General features: G+C 39.8%; 1 protein-coding gene across 1 annotated transcript; it reads left to right on the top strand.

Moving 5' to 3' along the window:
- Positions 1–8,833: 8,833 nt before the first annotated feature.
- ANKS4B (ankyrin repeat and sterile alpha motif domain containing 4B) lies at positions 8,834–17,837 on the top strand. Its single transcript, XM_059155217.1, has 2 exons — positions 8,834–9,053; positions 15,805–17,837. Exons 1-2 carry the CDS (start codon positions 8,890–8,892, stop codon positions 16,877–16,879), a joined length of 1,239 nt encoding a protein of 412 aa, XP_059011200.1. The 5' UTR covers positions 8,834–8,889; the 3' UTR covers positions 16,880–17,837.
- Positions 17,838–19,790: the final 1,953 nt, after the last annotated feature.

Raw genomic sequence — 19,790 nt, 5'->3', positions numbered from 1 at the left:
GCACTGAAAAGCCAGGAAGGCATTTCTGGCAAGCTAACCGTGTTACCCAGGGAAGGAGACCATGAAGGTCTTTAGGCGGTCCAACCCAGTCCAGCTATGCTCGCCATTTATAACTGTTGTCGGTTCTGATTGGTTTGTGCTCTCGTTCTACTACTGGTTATAAATGTATGTACTGTATCATCCGTAGGAATAGGGAGGTGGGAAACTCCTGTTTTCTGACTTTATTTTTTTCTGTGTTGATTGAATTGTCTTGTGATAAAATAACAAAATAACTTCAGGGGCACCTGAGTGGCCCAGTCATTAAAGCATCTGCCTTTCGCTCAGATCATGAACTCAGCGTCTTGGGATCGAGTTCCGCATCAGGCTCCCTGCTTGGCAGGAAGTCTGCTTCTCCCTCTCCCACTCCCCCTGCTTGTGTTCCTTCTCTCACTGAGTTTCTCTCTGTCAAATAAATAAATAAAATCTTAAAAAAAAAAAGACCCTAATATTAAATAAAATAAAATAATTTTAAAGTGATAACAGCAGTAACAGTAAATCTGAGTTATATTTAAGTGAACAGTGTAAGCTGTAGAATCACGGGCTCTGGTGGGGTTATGGACATTGGGGAGGTAATGTGCTATGGTGAGTGATGTGAAGTGTGTAAACCTGGCAATTCACAGACCTGTACCTCTGGGGCTAATAATATGTTATATGTTTATAAAAAAATAAAAAATTACAAAGAAAGAATCAAAGGCTCATGGGTTCCAACTTCCTGAAATAAAGGTATAACACCCGAATGAGTGGATTTGGTTCATGAGGCTTCCAAAGTCCATATCCCTATTGTAAAATGCAGAAATGATGCCTAAGAGGTTTAGTAACTTGCTCAAGATCATATGGAAAATTAGCAGCAGAGCTCCAGTGATAAACTAGGACTCGATGTCCATTCCCAAGCTCTAATTCATTATGATTTTCTCTCTCTTTCTCCCTCTCTGTGTGCGTGTCTGTGCATGTATGAGGGGGTGTTTTAAAACTCCGTGCTTCTCCTGCAGTTTCAGTTAGCTTTAGAAGTACAAGATGGCATTAATTAGAATTTAGCAGTATAAGATAAATAAGAAGTCTAGAAACTTCTACCAGCTATGCTAATAGCACTTAAAATAGCTTTCAAATGTCAGATATGAATTTAACTTGGGAAAATAAGTTAGACTATGTCAATGAGAATGTTCATGAACATCATATGGTAGTTCCTTTAACACTGTAACTCTACATTGTTAATGTCATTTCCCCCTTTGGTTCTTTAGAGAGATCCAAGTTGAATAAGCTTCCTGATAATCATGGGCACAGAAAGAACTAAGACAAAGGCATACAAAGTTTCAGTGACCTGCAAATATAAGGACAGGGAAGCTTAGGGAATAGGATGACAGAGATGGCTCAAAAGCTCTACGTAAAAATCCATTTATATACAAGTGTTCACATGAATTGCTCCACAGGTAGCTAGGGCAGTGGTTACCACAGAAATAGAGAAAAGGTTTCCTTGGCAATGCAGTTTATTCCTTTTAGTTGATAGAATATATGTTAAATACTAAAGTTCTGAAGCTGATGCAGAGATCTGTTGCAAAAGTCACAATCTTCCACCTCTTCCTATACTTCTGTCCCTTTATTATATGCTTTGAGGTCAGCTTATTCCCTGTGCCCTTCCTTCCCCCTAAATCTGGCTGGTTTGACCAACAGAATGTGGTAGAAATGGCAATATGCCAGTCTGAGCCTCGCTCTTTGGAGGTCTTTTTATTTAGAGGTAGAACCTCTAATTTAACTTAAAATGACATCATTAGAGTGGGCCATAATGCAGTATGCCTGCTGTCCCTAACAGAAGAGGAAATTTGGGCACAGACATACACCAAGGGAAGACAATGTGAAGACACAAGAAGATGGCCACCTATAAGCCAAGGACAGAGGCCCAGAACAGTCCCTCATAGCCCTTAGGAGGAGCCAACCCTGCTCACACTTTGATTTCAGATTTCTAACTTCCAGAACTATAAGAAAAAAATTCTGTTGGCTCAGTCACCAAGTTTGAGGCACTTTATTGTGGTAGCCCTAGAAGACAAATACATATGTTCTCATTTTACTGTAACATGGGGATAGGACCAAAAAAGCCGAGTCCTAGTTATTGTTACTTAGGAAAAAATGCAGAGAAGTTTTAAGAAAATGCAGTAATTAGGGGTGCCTGAGTGGCTCAGTGGGTTAAACCTTTTACTTCAGTTCAGGTTATGGTCTCAGGGTTCTGGGATTGGAGCCCCACATTGGGCTCTCTGCTTGGCAGGGAGCCTACTTCCCTCTCTCTCTCTCTCTCTGCCTGTAACTCTGCCTACTTGTGATCTCTCTCTGTCAAATAAATAAATAAAATCTTAAAAAAAGAAAATGAAGTAATTATACATCTATGATTGACCTAAAGAAGGGGGAGAGAGTTCCTACTTTTCTAATAGTAGTACTTCTGCTTCTACTCTACTTCTGCTTCTATTTCCAGTAGAATGACTACTAATTTACGTTCACTGAGTAATGACTACACACCACACACTGTGTGAAGTATTTTACAAAGACTAACTCTATATCTAGTTACTTGCAACAGCCCTGTAAATAATATTACTTGCAATAATTCTGTGAAGTTTTCTCTTGATTTTACTGGCAAGGAAATGAAACTCAGAAGTAATCTGTCCAAATGAATGGCATAATCTAATTTCTGGTTTAGTGTCTGTCAGTCTCTGACTTAAGAATCTGTGTTCTTAACCGTTACTGTGTTAGAACTTTGCTTCAACACAATGCATGGTGTTCACATTTGCCTGGTTTCCAATCCAACTATCAGCTTTGAGAGAACTGAATGGTTTTGATGGTATTTGATGATCTGCTAAAGGGTGCTAAAACATACCTCCCTTGTGGTAAATTCTACCATCTTGAAAAAAAAAATGGCAGCAAATATTGGTTTCCCAGTGATCATTGTTCTTGCAATTTGTTTTAAGAACTTAAGCTTTGGGTAAGGATTCATGTCATATGAGTTTATTGATTGAAGTCCTCAATTCGCAGAGCCACTCATTAAGGAGAAAGGGGAAAAGGCAAAAGAAAAAGGAAATTTGTCTAGCTAATAAAGCCAGCTGATTGAAGTGTAGAATTTAAATTCATAGTCCCTGCTTAGACTATCCAGTGTTCACATTTTAAAGAATTTGTTTTTGGAAACCTTTCTAAAACTCTCCACTGTTACAATGTAATGCCATCTGGGATTTAGCATTTATAAAATGTGCAGTTAAGAGATGCCAAGAGATTCCTCATGCAAACCAGATGGTACAATAACAGCTCTGTCTGTTTTTCTGGCAGAGAAATGGGGCTTTGAATGGCTTGAAACTTATGTGAATAAATTAAGCCCAATCAATACTTCAGGGACATTACAATTTCAATAGTCGACTTACCCACCTAAATATTTTCATAAATGTTTTCATTTGGAGAAGGAAAAAACAAAAGTGCAGACAATGGTTCCTTTGATTGCCTCATGTTTGTATTTAACAATGTTTCTAAGAAAAATACCACCAATGACCTTCAACGTGGGAAAGAAAGTTTCTCTGTATTTTAAGAGTGGTATATGTGTTTAAATAAGAAGCAAGGTTTTTCAGTCTCTTTTGAACAGGAAAAATCCACATCAGATAGGTTGAAGAGTTTTATTGCTATGCAGAGGAGGAAAAAAAATACATGTGTAGGTGACATTTTCTTGATAATGGACTTGAGAATGTCTTTACCTCAACAGGTAGGTTTCTCACAAACCCAAGTTCAGCACATAAAGTCGTGTATTAATGATGCCTTTTATGACCTTGCTTAATTTCTGTAAGTTTTCTATGCAACAACAGGGCTTTTGTAATCCTTTTTAATTATTTTCACTTTCTGTTTTTGCCTTTTTTTTCATTAGAATTCATAATAAGATGCTCATTAGATGAAGTAATCTTGTTAAAAGCAAACATTTTGCTTAGATCTTTTCTTTTTCCTTATTAGGTGAAAATGTGCTTCCCTACCATACAAGTGAATTTCCTCTGTAATTAGGCATGAATAGCTTTGGAGAACAAATACAGGCTGCTTTTGAAAACCAGATCTCTTGAGGTTTAGGGGGCAATCTCATTAATAAAAATATGTGTTTCTGGAGTGCACAAGCCATTGAATTCCTTTCCCAATTAGCAGTGAATGGTTTTTCAGAACAAAGGAGAAGTTTGGTTTCCACTTTGCTGGCATTGGTTTGCCTTGGTGTAGACTGGAGGTACCACTTACTACTAATCTTTGTTCCTTCCATCTCTTTCCCTGGGCAAAGAAACACACAGGACTCTGTTTTATAGATAAGACAGAATCCCAGGTAAATTCTCCATCCAAGGGCTACTTCCTCTCAGCCAGGATTGGACTCCAGGGTAGATGGGAAAACTGCTCATATGGGACAACAACACTCAGCTGTCATGTAGCTGGGTGGTGGCAGGAGAGGCCAGAAAATGATAAACACAGCAGTAAAGAGTGGACAATGCCTTTACTTTTTGCGCGGAGGAGGAGACCCTTAGTGAGAGACTCTTTCCAAGTGCTTTCCCTGGGGGCCCAATTAACCCTTTTTTTCCTGGGTCACTGGCAAAAAAGAAAGAGTATTTGGGTCTATGGGCCTCTCAAAAGTGCAATAGTTAAATGCTTGAAATGTCAGTAATAAGTGAGGTTTCAGGAAAACGAAGGAGGAAAGGAAGCCTACTCCCTTTGAACCTAAGTGGCAGCCAGAGGAACATAGAAGTCCATAGCTAGATGTTTCTCTAAAGTTATACTAATATCACAGAGTATAGGCAGGTGGGGAAGGGCAGGTTTTTGTTACAGGAGAAGTTGATGAAGGCCTTGCTTGCCTTGCTTGGTAATGGAACAATTTGGGAGAGGGTCATGGACATTTAAGTCTGACCCTTAAAGTCTCTCCACCAGTGTATAGGGCAGATATTTTTCTCTGAGCTTCAAAGAGCCCAACAGCATACTATTGGAACAGATTCAACTACTTATTTCCACAAGGCCAATTACCATCAAAACATAAAGTCACAAGCCACAGTTGCCCCACAATTATCCAGACCCGTCATGAACAGTTAGGGTCTAAATTATATGCAAATCTGTCTTATTTTCATTAATCTCTGCCCTCATCATCTCCTACCAATTTTTTTCCTTTGTACTTTGAGAAGTACAGTAGAAAATAAGAAAAAAAGACCAATTACTAAGTTTCAATTCTCTACTCCTTTAGCCACAATCACATGGCTCCTTCCCATTTGTAAAACCATACTTTACAGTTTGTAAGAAATTTTATCTCATTTTCATTTTCACTACTATAAGCTTAGATGATGATATGATCAGGCGCAATATTCCCGGATTTTAGTATTTTTAATATATTTAATATTTTAATATTTTTTCTTCACAAAGAAATGGAGATTCAAGTAGATGCTGTAATTTCTTCTAGATCATATGGACTTCAGGTCTTCTAGGTCTCAGTTCAACCCACTTTGAGGAAGATTTTCCCAAGCAGATGCCAAACGGTGCCAGCATATTTACTATTAAACAAACAAACAAACAAACTCAGATGTCTTACTGTTTCACAGGAGAGTTTAGGTCCAAGACATAAATACTGCTGGAGTTGAGAAACTTCCTTCTCCTCCATTTTCAACACTTCTTCTCATCTGATGTTTACTGAGGCCTGTACTGATTCTATTAGGGGGACAATTTTTATAAAATTTTTCTGTTTGCTTGAAAAGAACATGTAGTTTCTAAAGAGTATAGAGTTCTACATAGGATTGTTAAATCAAGCTTTTAAACTGTGTTCAGATCTTTTGTATTTTTACTGATCTTTAGTCTGATATATAATGTCAAGATGGAATATTAAAATCTACTGTGATTGTGGATTTGTTCTTTCTCTTCTAATTCTATTAATTTTTGTTTTTTTTTTTTCTATTTTGGGGTTATGTTATTATGTACATACAAGTTTAGGACTATCATATTTTCTTGATGATTTTTTCCTTTCATCATTACATATTATCTGTCTTTATCCCTAGCAATATTTTTTTGGCTTAAACTGTATTTTATCTGATGTAAATATAGCTATACCATTTTTTTTGGTCAGTATTTCCTTTTTATTAAGATTTAATTTATTTATTGAGAAAGAGAGAGAATGCATGTGCATGTGTGTGGCAGGGAAAGGCAGAGGGAGAGAGAGAATTTCAAGCAGACTCCATGCAGGGTGCAGAGTCCAAAGCAAGGTTCTATCTCACCATCCTGAAATCATGACCTTAGGGGAAATAAAGGGTTGAATGCTTAACCAACTGAACCACCGAGGTGTCTCTGTCAGCATTTTCTTGATGAAACTTTTCCATTTTTGTTCTCAACTTTTCTGCAATTTTATATTTTAGCTCTATTAGAAATAAGATATGGCTGGGTCTTCTGACTGATGAACTTGATCCATTTACATTTATTTTTTTTTAAAGATTTTATTTATTTATTTGACAGAGAGAGATCACAAGCAGGCAGAGAGGCAAGCAGAGAGAGAGAGAGAGAGAGAGAGAGAGGAGGAAGCAGGCTTCCTGTCGAGCAGAGAGCCTGATGTGGGACTTGATCCCAGGACCCTGAGATCATGACCTGAGCTGAAGGCAGAGGCTTAACACACTGAGCCAACCAGGCGCTCCTACATTTATTTTTATTACAGATAGATTTGAACAATTTTTTGGTTTCATATTATGCTCTTTATTTACTAATTTTTCCATTGTTTTTTCCTTTCTTTAGGGTGGAAGTTTAAATTATTGATTTGAGATATTTTTCCTTTTCAGAACCAGTCATAAAATTGCTGATTTCTTCCCCCAAGTTCTGTTTTACATGCATCCTATAAATTTTGAGATGTTGTGTTCTCATTTTCATTGAGTTTAAAATAAATCTGGTAAAGAATTTTTGTCCAAAATATATAAAGAAGTCTGGGGCACCCGAGTAGTCGAGTTGGTTAAGTGTCTGCCTTTGTCTCAGGTCATGATCCCAGGGTCCTGTGATGAAGCCCTACATCCAGCACCCTGCTCAGCAGAGAGCCTGCTTCTCCCTCTCCCTTTGCCTGTCTACCCCACTCCCTTCTGCTGCTTGTGTACTCTCTCTTTCTGAAATAAATAAATAAATAAACAATCTCTTTCTGAAATAAATAAATAATCTTTAGAGAACTCTTGTAACTCAATAATATGATAATATCCCAATCAGAAAAATGGGCAAAGAATTTAAATATAAGATGTAAGAATGGTTAGTAAGCACAGTGACAATATGCTCAACATCATTAACCAGTAGGTATGCAAATTAAAAACCAGAATGATACCACTTCATACCCACTAAGGATAGCCATAAACAAAAAGACAATAGAGGCTGCAAGAATAGGGAGAAATTTTCACCATCCATTGCTGATGGGACTGTAAAACAGTCTGGTCACTTTGGAAAACAATTTGGCAATTTCTGAAAAAGTTAAATATAAATTGCCATATAACCCAGCCATTCCACTCTTTGGTACAAACATGACACACAAAATGAGGCATAAAATTATATGTCTAGGGGCGCCTGGGTGGCTCAGGGGATTAAGCCTCTGCCTTCGGCTCAGGTCATGATCTCAGAGTCCTGGGATCGAGCCCCACATCGGGCTCTCTGCTCAGTGGGGAGCCTGCTTCCCCCTCTCTCTCTGCCTGCCTCTCTGCTTACTTGTGATCTCTTTCTCTCTCTGTCAAATAAAGAAACAAAATCTTAAAAAAAAAAATTATATGTCTACACAGACACATGTTTGAATGCTCAGAGCAGCGTTACTCATAAAACCAAAAAGAGGAAACAATCTAAATGTCCATCAGCTACTGGTTGGAATAATGAAAATTTGGTATATTGGTATAATAGAATATTACTCAGCAATAAAAAGGAAGTATTGTTACATGCTAAAAAATGAATGAACCTCAAAAAATTATGTGAAGCTTAAAAAAAACCTCTGGACAGGGCGCCTGGGTGGCTCAGTGGGTTAAGCCGCTGCGTTCGGCTCGGGTCATGACCTCAGGGTCCTGGGATCGAGGCCCGAATCGGGCTCTCTGCTCAGCAGGGAGCCTGCTTCCCTCTCTCTCTCTCTCTCTGTCTGCCTCTCTGTCTACTTGTGATCTCTCTGTCAAATAAATAAATAAAATCTTAAAAAACAAACAAACAAACAAACAAAAACACCCTGGACAGAAAGACCATATATTTTACGATTTCATTTATATGAAATGCCCATATAAAGCAAATCTATAGAGATCGAGAATGCTGATTAGTGGTTTCCTGAGGTTGGGCATGGGAATGGGGACTGACTACAGATGAACATGAGGAATATTTTAAGAGTGATAGATATGTTCTAAAATTTGATTATAGTGATCCTTGCACCACTGTAAATTTGCTGACAATCTTTGAATTAGACACTTAAAATGGGTGAATTTCATAGTATATAAATTATACCTCAATAAAAGAGTTTTAAAAAATAGACCCTCCCCTGAGAACTGGACTAGTTCTGAATGGTTTAGAAATTATCTAGGCACATTCTGTGCCTAGATGACCAATATTACATTCAAGACTTGCTAATGGACATAAATTAAATGTGACTCACAGCACTAAAGATGAACCCAGCAGGCCTCAATACTCGATGTCCTAGCTATGCCAGAAAGGAAAGGTCCAAGGTCAGGGCCATGAACCTTTCTGGCTGCCTTCCATGGGGGGAAGCTGGAATGAGCTTTGTCCTGGGGTGACGCTCTACCTTGTCACTGATTAACCAGCTTTGTAGGAAGGCTGCTTCACTGACAACCTGCTCTGCCTGGAGAGTGATATCAGGCCAGGCTTTGGCAAGCAGAAAAAATGTCCACTCGCTACCACCAAGCGGCTAGTGATAGCTACCTGGAACTTCTGAAAGAGGCTACTAAGAGAGATCTGAATCTTTCTGATGAAGATGGCATGACTCCCACACTCCTGGCAGCCTACCATGGGAATCTGGAAGCCCTAGAAATAATCTGCAGCCGAGGGTGAGTTCAACCTACTAGTTTTGACTGGAGACGGTGCTTCTGGTAGGATTTTGCAGACAACAGCAAAAGACAGGAAAGTCAATGAAAATACTTTGTCCTTTCTAGACTGTGTAAATAATTGGCTTTTTAGAGAAAGGGAAAAAACTGCCTGGAGGTGCTCTTTTCACACTAACAGCAGGTACCATGGGGATGGCTTATCCCTTATGAGCCACACAGAGAATGATTCTAAGCCCTTAGGCTTTGTTATCTGCCTTGGGGATGAGACATATATTTTAATTCTGTGCTTTTAAAAATCTTTTCCCTGAAATGTAAACGGTTGACTCTTTAAAAACGAATCAGTATTCTACTTGACTTGAAGATGTCAAACTTGATTGGAACAAATGGTGTGTTTTTTATTTTTTATTTATTTATTTTTTTGTCTGTGGCATTATGATCCTACAGCCTTTTATTAATATTCAGTCCTAACTCAAGCCCGTGATTCTTAGATGAAGTAGTTGGCTTTACAAGCTATTAAAGGGAACCTCAGCCTGTCTGAACTTTACTAGCTATTAGATACATACACATGACCACACACCACCCTCCAAATTTCTAATGCTGGAATTAGCTAGCTCTTTTCTTCTGCTTGTTTCCAGAGGGGCTAGGCAGTGTTGGCAACTGTAACCCAATACATTAAAAAAAGGAAAAAAAGAAAATGTTAATAAAGGCGCTAAGTGAGTTAATTTCAAATTCGTACATATTGATTTATATATATATCTGCAATGTACCGGCCATTTTATTGGCCACTGGAGATGCTGGGAGGAACAAGAGAGACACCATTCCCCTCCTCATGGTGATCAGATTTAAGAGAGGAAGACAGAAATTAAGTAAGTCATGTTTAATATAGGTTACAAAGTGGGGGGAAAGGCAGCACTAAATCGGTAACACAGGCATCTATCCCAATCCAAGGAGTGTGGATAGGCTTTCCAGAGCCTTGGAGCTGGGACTTGAAAGGTGAGGAGAAGCTGGCCAGAAAATGGAAGGAAGAGTGTTTCCCGCAAGTGAGAACGCTGTGCATTCCAGACATTGAAGCTGAGCATGGCTGGGTGTGGATTTCACGGGGAGAGGCCAGGATTTAAGGAGGAAGACCAGATCCCAAGAACCTTAGAAACTCTGTTGGGGAGTTAATTGAACTTTGTCCCAAAGACACAAGAAGCCATTGTCAGGTTTACTCTGGGTAACTGACGTGGTAGATTTGTGTTTATAAAACTTGCTTGGGCACCTGTATAGCAGGCACAGAAAATGTTCCGGGGCATTTTAGTGGTTGAGATGAGAGACAAACTGGACAAGGGCAGTGGCCATGGGGATGAGGAGACAGGCATGTTTTTGAGTGGCAGTTTGGATGCTGCCTCAATTATAGTTGACTGGATGTTGTGGTGGGTGGAGGAAGAGGAAGATGAGGCCCCATGTTCTGTTGTGTTAAGTTTCCCTGAGGTACACAGGTTGAAAAAAATGTCTTGTACTGACCATAGCTTAGGAGCTGTGTGAGATCAGTTTGCCAATCAGATTTAAGAGGCTTCAAAAGGGAAACAAATTAAAAATTGAATTTAGATGTTAATCAATCGTGCATCAGTGACAGTGGCTCACGTGGTAACCATTAATATCCAATATCTGGCTTTGTTAAAAATTGTTTCTTGCTTTTCAAAATTTAAAGATGAAAAGCAGTAATTACATATGTTATCTTACACTTGGAAGATGGCCCCAATTAACAAAATTCCATTTTGCCTATAAAGTATACATGGATTTTTTTTAGTTTTGTTTCTTTTTCTAATGGAAGCAAGTGATATACCTCCCTGATTTTTTTTTTCAAGACTTTATTTATTTGACACAGAGAGAGAAAGAGAGCACAAGGAGGGGGAGCCTGAGGAGGAGAATCAGGATCCCTGCTGAGTAAGGGGGCCTACGTAGAACTCAATCCCAGAGGCCCCTGGATCATGACCTGAGCAGAAATCAGATGTTTAACTAACTGAGCCACCTAAGCGCCCCTTCCTCCCTGATTCTTAGTGGAACACACACTTATTGCAAAATTTTGCATTGTTATTAGAAAGACATATTTAGGGTCACATGGGTGGCTCAGCTGGTTAAGTGGCTGCCTTCGGCTCATGTCATGATCCCAGGATCCTGGGGTTGAGCCCTGCATCAGGCTCCCTGCTCCATGGAGAGCCTATTTCTCCCTTTCCCTGCCAGTCTGCCTACTTGGGCTTTCTCTCTCTCTCTGTCTTTGTCAAATAAATAAATAAAATCTTAAAAAAATAAAAAGAAAGAAAGAAATTTAATAAAATAAAAATCAAACCAATTTTCACAGTCATTAACATTTGGGCATATATTCTTCCAGACTTTTTCCTTTGTGAACATATACACATAATTACATCCCCCACCCCTTATAAAAGGCAATCATGTTATACAAACTATTCTAAAGCCTGATTCTAATTATTTAAGAATAGATTATGGGCCATTTGAACTTTTTTTTTCCATTTGTAACTTTAAAGGAGAAATCTACTCCACTGTTTTGTTTTGTTTTTTTTTAAGATTTTTTATTTATTTGACAGAGAGAGAAATCACAAGTAGGCAGAGGGCAGGCAGAGAGAGAGAGAGAGAGAGAGGGGAAGAAGCAGGCTCCCTGCAGGGAGCCGGATGCAGGGCTCGATCCCAGGACCCTGGGATCATGACCTGAGCCGAAGGCAGAGGCTTTAACCCACTGAGCCACCCAGGCGCCCCTACTCCACTGTTTTTTAACGACTACATGGTATTCTGTTTTATGGTTTCTTTATAATTTATTTAATCAGTTGCTTGTTCATGACATTTAAATTTGAATCCAGTCTTTTAACATATAAATAAGTTGAAGTGAACATCCTTGCTTATTCATCTTTGTACAAAGGTCTAATATTTCCTTAGAATAAACTCTTAAAGGCAGAATTGTTGATTCAAGAGAGTGCTATGTTTTAAAAGCTTTTGGCACATGTTGTGCCAGGAAATTTGAACCACTTTATAATTCCTCCATCAATGTTTATTTGCCAATACTCTTGCCAAAACTGAGTATTACTATTCTTTTTAATCCTTGCTTATCTGATGGGCAGGAAAATTGTTTTCATTTACATTTCTTTGATTATTAGTAAGTCCAAATATTCTTTATGTAGAAAAACCTTTTTGAAAGACTGATTTTTTTCAGAGAGCAGCTTCACCAAAAAAAAAAAAAAAAAAAAAAAAAAAAATCAAATTAACTCCAAAAGGAAGATTTGAAAAGGACCAGATGCTCAGAGTAAGTTGATATAAGCAAATTGTCTATTTAGTGACCATACCAATCCAGCTTTAGAAACTGGTGGGAATAGCATGAGGGGAAACTCCTGAATTAGCTTTCCAACAGTTTCATCTATAAATTTGAAATTTTGCATTTGAAATTTTCTTAAAATGAGACCCATCTTTGGGGTCATCTCAAGGTTTTCTTCATGTTCTTCCTCCCATTTTGAAAGGTTCATTCAAGTTCTCTTGAGAAAGGAAAACTCCACTACTTTACTTGTCTCAAAGCGTGTAGATTTAACCCAAACTTCTTACTACCCTTAACATCCCCACCAGAGCTCACTCCGCTCACTTTCTTTTTTAAGTTATCCAATTCAATAATAATTTCAGCAAATTTAGCCAGTTTGTTTCTGTTTAGGTTTATAGTACCATCCTGGATGTTTTTAACAATCCTTCTTTGATGTCTAGAGTACTTAAGGAGTCTTTTAGATATGGTGCTTGGTTAAAATAAATAAAAAGTAAAACTACACCTTTGGGGGTGAGGCACTATGTGCCCCCCTAAGGTACACATTTGTGCTAAGGCTGGAAGAGCTTTCCTTTGCTCCAAAACAAATCAGGAGTACTGACCATATCTCTTGGAAGTGACTGCCCAACAGAACTGTCTTATTTAATATTTGCTTTCCTTAGATTAAATTACATTTTCATGCCTTCCTCTTTGCCTGGATTTCTCTCGCCCCCATCTCCATGCACTCTGGTCACGCTGAAAGGTCCTCCTGGTCCCCCAGATATGCCATGTTTAACATCACCCATATGGGCATCTGTTCATGCTGTTCTCTGCTCAGAAGGAAGTTGCCAGCGGCCAGCTTATGGGCTGGATCTAGTCCACAAATGTGTTTTATTTGGACTTCACAGTATTTTTCTTTTAAATTTGAGCCAACATTTCAAAAAAAAAAAAAAATCTCGCATGAAATTCATGACTTCTGGCTCCACTTGGAAAATGGAAGGTCTGGCCATACCGTGTCCGCTGGGACTCAAGGTGGCAGTCAGATGCTTCTGAACGACAGCTCTCCTTTTGCATTGGAGCTTGCACTCGGCTATGACTTCACAGAAAGAAGAAACCTGGCTCCATTCAGCTACCTGCTTGGTTTCTTTGGGTTGAGTCTGAGACTTCTGTTGGGAGATCCCACACAAAGGACAAAAAGACCAAGGTGTGGCCCTCCAAGGCCTATTATCTAATTAGGGAGACTGACAAATGTAAATGTTGGACAAATTAAGTAAGATTTCAAGTGTTAAAAAGTTGCAGATGCTATTACGAGCGCTATTATGGAAATTCATCAGATGGGTGTGAGGAAAAAATAAATATATGAAATTAGGGATTATGAGTTTAGAGACAAGGGAAATTATAATAAATTTATTGGAGATTAACTAGGTACCAAGCACATGTCTAATGCTTTATGTTAACTTTTTCACATAACAAATCCATGAAAATTATCCTCATCCTCATCCAGGGGAGGACACCGAGTCCTATAAAAGTTCAGCTTGAGGCCTTATAGCTGGGCAGGTAGAAAAATGGAGGTGTGTTAAGGCAAGACTCTATTGTGCTAGAGACCATTCGACTTCAGGACAGGCCTGATCCCAAGTGTGCTGCCTGTGTCACACCAGACCAATGAGTTAGGCACTCGGAGCCTTATTTTATCCCTCTGATAATTATCCTGGTCTTTATCCAAGAAGGAGATGGTGACAGTTTTGGCTGGAATGGTACTGAATGTATAGATGCTCATAACTGAAGAGCAGGAGGAGATCAGGGGTTCCCAAGAGGGGTTTTATAAATCTGATCCGTTAAATTACTGGACACTGGTTGGGCTGCATTAACCGGGAGGACTCTTTTCAATCTGCAGTGAGCCTATCTATCACCTTGGGATCTTGTTAAACTTCAGATCCTGATTCAGGAAGTCTGGGCAGGGGTCCAAGATTCCGCATGTATAGAAAACTAGCAGCCGCAGGCACTCTTACTAATGCAGGGACCAAATTTGAGTAGCACAGAATAGTGGAAGCGCCCCAGACCATTGAGGTGTCTGTCGCAAGGGCACAGATCTTCTCTCCTCTTTCCACATCCTACTGACCAAGAATGTCAAGAAGCCTTCTCAGGCCCTCTTTCCTGACCTCCCACAGGGCCAGCCTGGGGAAAGTTTAGTGAGGTCCTGATTTCTAGTCTAGGGTGGGGAAAGATGACCTTTCGTCCCTGTATTATTAGAGTTCTCAGCGGGGATTTGGGCTTAAGGCCAGAGCCATAGTAACTCTAAGTTACTACTTTATTTTCTGTTTGTGTCTGTCCGTCCGTAACTCATCATCTCATAGGAGGGGTGCGATGGTAGCCTGGGGCAAGATTCTATTAGGCATTCATTCATCTCCCACATGTTTACTGAGCATTGACCAAGTGCCTGTTTCTGTGATGGCATGGGGTTTCTGGCCATCTAACAGTGCCCCTAATTCCACCCCAAACTGTTATAGAACTATTCACAAAGGGGACACTTTAATTACAGGGAAGTAAGTTGGGGGAATCAATGGAAATGTTCTACCCTTTATATGAATACTGGTTATAGTAGACATGGTTACTTACCCAATATTCATTCCCCTCTTTTTGCTGGTGGGATTCCAGTTTTGTTCAGATATTTGTTTTCCTACACATGACTCTGGTGACGTAACACCGTTAGAGTGAAAACCTGCTCTTACCAGCTCATGAGAGATGATTGTAAGTTTTCAGAAGTCTGAGAGTCTGTTAAAGAGTCATTACTAAAAATATTTAAACTTAAAATTTAATAAACTGTATTTTTAAATACTCAAAATGTAACACTTCCTAATGATTTGAGTACATTTTACTATTATTTATACTCGTAAGATTTTGCATATCTATTACATCTTTATGTATGGTGGGAATAATTTATAAAGGTGTGGTACTGTACATCTCTTCCCAACTCCTGTAATATAACATTAGTAGCTTGGATTTTGCCATGGTGGGTGTATTTCCAACCAAAAACTGGCACATGCTATAAATCAGAGCTTTGATCTCCCCCCTTAACAGGTTGTTAAACACTTACCAGCTCACCACTGGATAATCTTATCCCTAACTGCAGGGGAAGATTTTAATCGACTTAAGTTTAAAATGGTAGCTCTTTTTCTCTTCCTAGAGAAGAGAAATGGCATGTGACCCAATTGTGGACAATAAGACACGAAAGTTGCTTTTTTGGGAGAGTTCTTGGAAAGCTTTCCCTGCTTCTAAAAAGAAGATAAAAGGTAGAGGTTAGCTCTTTCTGTTTCTGATCCTATGATGCCTAGATGTGATATAGCTGGACTTTCAGAATGCTGAGGCAGGGTTAACATTTTTATTATTTATTTTTATTAATATTTCTATTTTTTTGGACCTCACATTCTAAGAAAAAACACTTTTTGTATGTATTTTTCATATTTTCTCTTCTAGAGGGGACCCCAATAGATGTGACATCTGGGGAAATACTCCTCTGCACGTTGCAGCCTCCAATGGTCATACCCACTGTGTTTCATTCCTGGTCAACTTTGGTGCCAACATCTTTGCCCTGGACAACAACTTCCAGTCTCCGCTGGATGCTGCTGCCAGTAGAGAACAAAATGAATGTGTTGCTCTCCTGGATAAGGCTGCCACTGCCCAGAATATCATGAACCCCAAGAAAGTTATCAGGCTGAAGGAGCAAGCTCAGAAGAATGCCAGGAGGCAGATCAAAGAATGTGAGAAGCTCCAAGAGAAGCATGAAAGTAAGATGGCTCGAAACTACAACAAGGAGGAATCTGGGACTCTTTCCTCCTCCATGTCATCCCTTTCAAAAGCTTCTGCTCCTGGTACATTTGGGTCCCTGTCTAAGGGCATTAAAGACACCTTCAAGATAAAGTTCAAGAAGAACAAAGACACAGCAGAGCAGGTAGGAAAGGAGAGGAGGAGTGAGCAGAGGAATGTGATGGAAGTGTTCAGAGAAGAGGAAGAAGACAGATTCTCAGGGGATTTCCAAGACAGACTCCAGTTCTCAGAAGAGGAGGGCAGTTGTGTGCAACATGAATCCATTCTCAACCGTCCAGGTCTAGGAAATATTGTTTTTAGAAAGAACAAACTATCAAGTGCCGAAGACATCTCAGACAGCAAGAGGGAGTTAGGGTTTAAAATGAGCAGCGAATTGCTGCAGAGACAAGGAGCAGCAGAGGCTGATGAAGCCGAGGCTGATAGAGAGGAAGAGGACAACAGCCATGAAGACGATCTGCCTTGGGATGAGGATGAAGTGGAGTGGGAGGAAGATGTGGTTGATGCTACTCCTCTGGAAGTATTTTTGCAGTCCCATCATCTGGAAGAATTCCTTCCCATTTTCATGAGAGAGCAGATCGATCTAGAAGCTCTGTTGCTTTGCACTGATGACGACCTTCAGAGTATACAGATGCAGCTTGGTCCCAGGAAGAAAGTTCTTAATGCCATAAACAGAAGGAAGCAGGTGCTACAACAGCCTGGGCAACTGGTCGACACCAGCCTCTGATGGAATGTTGGGTCCACAGGGTGAGCCTGCAGCGATGGGGTGATGCTGTGGCCCACTGGAAACACTCAGGCAACACCCCCTCTGCCCAATGCCAGACCACTGGGATTGGTTTCTAGGGTTTCAGAGATACCCTCCTAAAAAAAGAAGCCCAAATTGTACTCTGAGAAATACTCTATACCTGTGTACTCTGACCACCAGTGAGCAACTCAGGGAGACCTGGGATTAAGAAAAGGGTGTTTCTCTTCAATTGTCTTTTTGATATTTTTGGGTATAGAAAGTGTTAAATGGATGACAGAGAAGAGAGAAACTTTCTTTACTTTTCCAACTCTGGACTTAAAAAGTATAATCTCTCATCACGCAAGTGTGGTGCATATTTTCTAATCCTCGTAGCCTGGAGACTTCCAACTCCAGTTCTGTCCTTAGCTCTATGACTTTGTCTGTTGGTGGAGACTTGACTTCCTCCACTGACCTGAGGCTTCACGCCCAACTTGAATGTGTCTAACCCATCAGCACATGTCTGCATGTTTACAAGTAATGGACATGGGTCTGTAATACTCCTACCTGGGAACAGAGACAGAGTGGCACAAAGGGAGAGTGAAGAATGAAATAGAATACTGGGTACCTTTTATAAAATATGAATTATATCTCTCCTAAATTCATATATTGAAACTTAAGCCCCAACATAGCTGTATTTGGAGGTAGGTCATTTAAAGGGGTGATTAAGGCTAAATGATGTCATAAGGGTCATAAGGGACACAAGTGGATGGTGTCCTTGAAAGAGGAAGAGACACTGGGGATGCACATGCACAGAGAAAAGGTCATGTGAGGACCCAGCAAGAAGACAGCCCCCTACAAGCCAAAGAGAGAGGCTTCAGGAAAAACCAAACCTTCCAACACCTTGACCTTGCATTTCCAGGCTTCAGAGATGTAAGAAAATAAATTTCTGTTGTTTAAGCCACCCAGTCTGTGGTATTTTGTTACGGCAGTCTTAGCAGTCTAACACAGTGCTGAAGCAAGAGGATAAGAGTGGAGAGAAAAGAAGGATAGTGAAAAAAAGTCTGACCTCTTTGATAATTTTCTTAAAGGTAAGTGGCTTCTGAGATTTCAAAAAGGGGGCAAAACCCAGGTCATTTGTAGGAGAAGGCTGATGATAAAAGGAAATTTTACATTTTCAAGTGTGTTATGTGCTCATCTTTTATTTACTGTTGTCTGTCACCATTACCACATGTCTGAATACATGTACATTCTGCAATATAAATTGGCAGCATTGCTGCTGACATTTCTGAATGGCAATCCCAAATTCAAATTGAAGCCCAAATGAATAGCTAAGCTTCCCTGGATTTTTATAGCCAGGACTTACATCAAGTGGAATTTACCATTGATTGTGTGTGTAATATAGAAACAGCTGTTCATCTTCAGCATGGTTTCTCTCGCACATCTGTTTGGGTTGCTTCAAGAGGCACCATGGAGAGGATATGCTTACGGAGGATACAGATGTTTACATCTGATGAACAATTGGCTCATTCTTCCTCAATAGATTGATTCAGAAAGATTGTCAGCCATAGAATAAATATGTTGCCCTAGGAGATGATTGTGTTTACAAATACCATATTTTGTTGGTCTGGAACAAAATGGAGGTTGCATTTGTTTTCAAAAAACGTGCACAAAAACAGTTGCTGTATAGAAGACACCCAGAAAAAGTTTATTGTATCTGAACCTGCCAGTATCGTACCTCATTCTTTTAGATGCCAGGATCCTCTCTCTATGTATTCCCCAGAATCTGCCTAATGAGATCTTGGTTCCCAGGATATAGGAGAAATAGAAGTCACCAGAAGAGTGTTGCTGTTAAGAAAAAAGGTGCTTTCTAGTGGTGCTTTGTACATCATTGTCAGAAGTAAAAGTAATATAGAAAGCCTGGTGATATATTCTAGCAAATGAGAGGCAGCATGAGGTTGTACAAAGAATTTTGAGCTGGAAACCAGCATTGCTGTGCGGAGGATAGAATATCACATTATGGAAATGGAAAGATACCTCTTTGGGAGAACGAGAAAAGTCAGGCCAGTAGAAATGTTACCGGATCTTAGATTTAAAGGATTTAATTCTAAGTGCTTCGTGGGAGTTCCTCGTTTCTATTTGGAATTTTCCAGGCTGTCCTACTGAAGGGGCAGCATTTGGCTCAGAAAATACAGGAAGGAGAATGTTTATTTGTCCAGTAGAACCGGAGCTCTGACCGCGACCACCCCCTTGGCCTTCATGTCAATTTTGTGCTGAGAGAAAAGGATATGTATTTGAAGAACATGTGGGTTGTAAAACATCACCTAAAAATTCCATCAAAAATTCCTAGATGAAAAAGAAGGAACCAAACATAATCCCTTTATGTTATCCCAATGAATAATCATAAACCTTTGTGAGGCCAGAATGGGTGGTCAGAGTTGTATTTTTTTTTTTTTTCAACTGCTGAATTTTATTTTCATGAAGGTAACTCAGCTTGTAGGCTCCATTGGCCTCTCTACCACTCCCCAAACATCTTCTGTTGCTTCATCTAAAGGGTAATTACCATATCGGCAATAGTCGCAAAAATTGTCTCAAAATATATGAGTGAAACAGTGAGAATTATTGCTGTGGCTCCAATATGTGCCGAGTTCCCTAACTGCTTATGCCAACTCAGCGAGGAGTGGTAGCATCTTCCTACTGTTGCTGGCCCTGCCAGGCTTCACCATGCCTTCCTGCTCCCTGTACCTCCCCCCTCTCCCTTCTCAACAGTCCCTTCATGAAATTCTCTCCAATCCCCCCTTTTTGAGTGTGGCAATAATTTCCTGCTGGGACCTTGACTGTGTGTTTCTGCGACACTGAGGCATGGTCCTGTAATTGTCTTTTTTACAGCTCTGTTATCCTAGACTGTGTGCTTTTG

Source organism: Mustela lutreola, chromosome 17 (assembly GCF_030435805.1).
Source record: "Mustela lutreola isolate mMusLut2 chromosome 17, mMusLut2.pri, whole genome shotgun sequence".
Lineage (NCBI taxonomy): Eukaryota > Metazoa > Chordata > Mammalia > Carnivora > Mustelidae > Mustela > Mustela lutreola.
Note: the sequence above shows the minus strand (reverse complement) of the source record. Positions and strands in the feature narration are given on the sequence as shown.

Coding starts and splice junctions, on each gene's coding strand:
- ANKS4B (XM_059155217.1), top strand. CDS start 8,890: ATGTCCACTCGCTACCACCAAGCGGCTAGTGATAGCTACCTGGAACTT. Junction 9,054..15,804: donor GAAATAATCTGCAGCCGAGG/GTGAGTTCAACC, acceptor TTTCTCTTCTAG/AGGGGACCCCAATAGATGTG.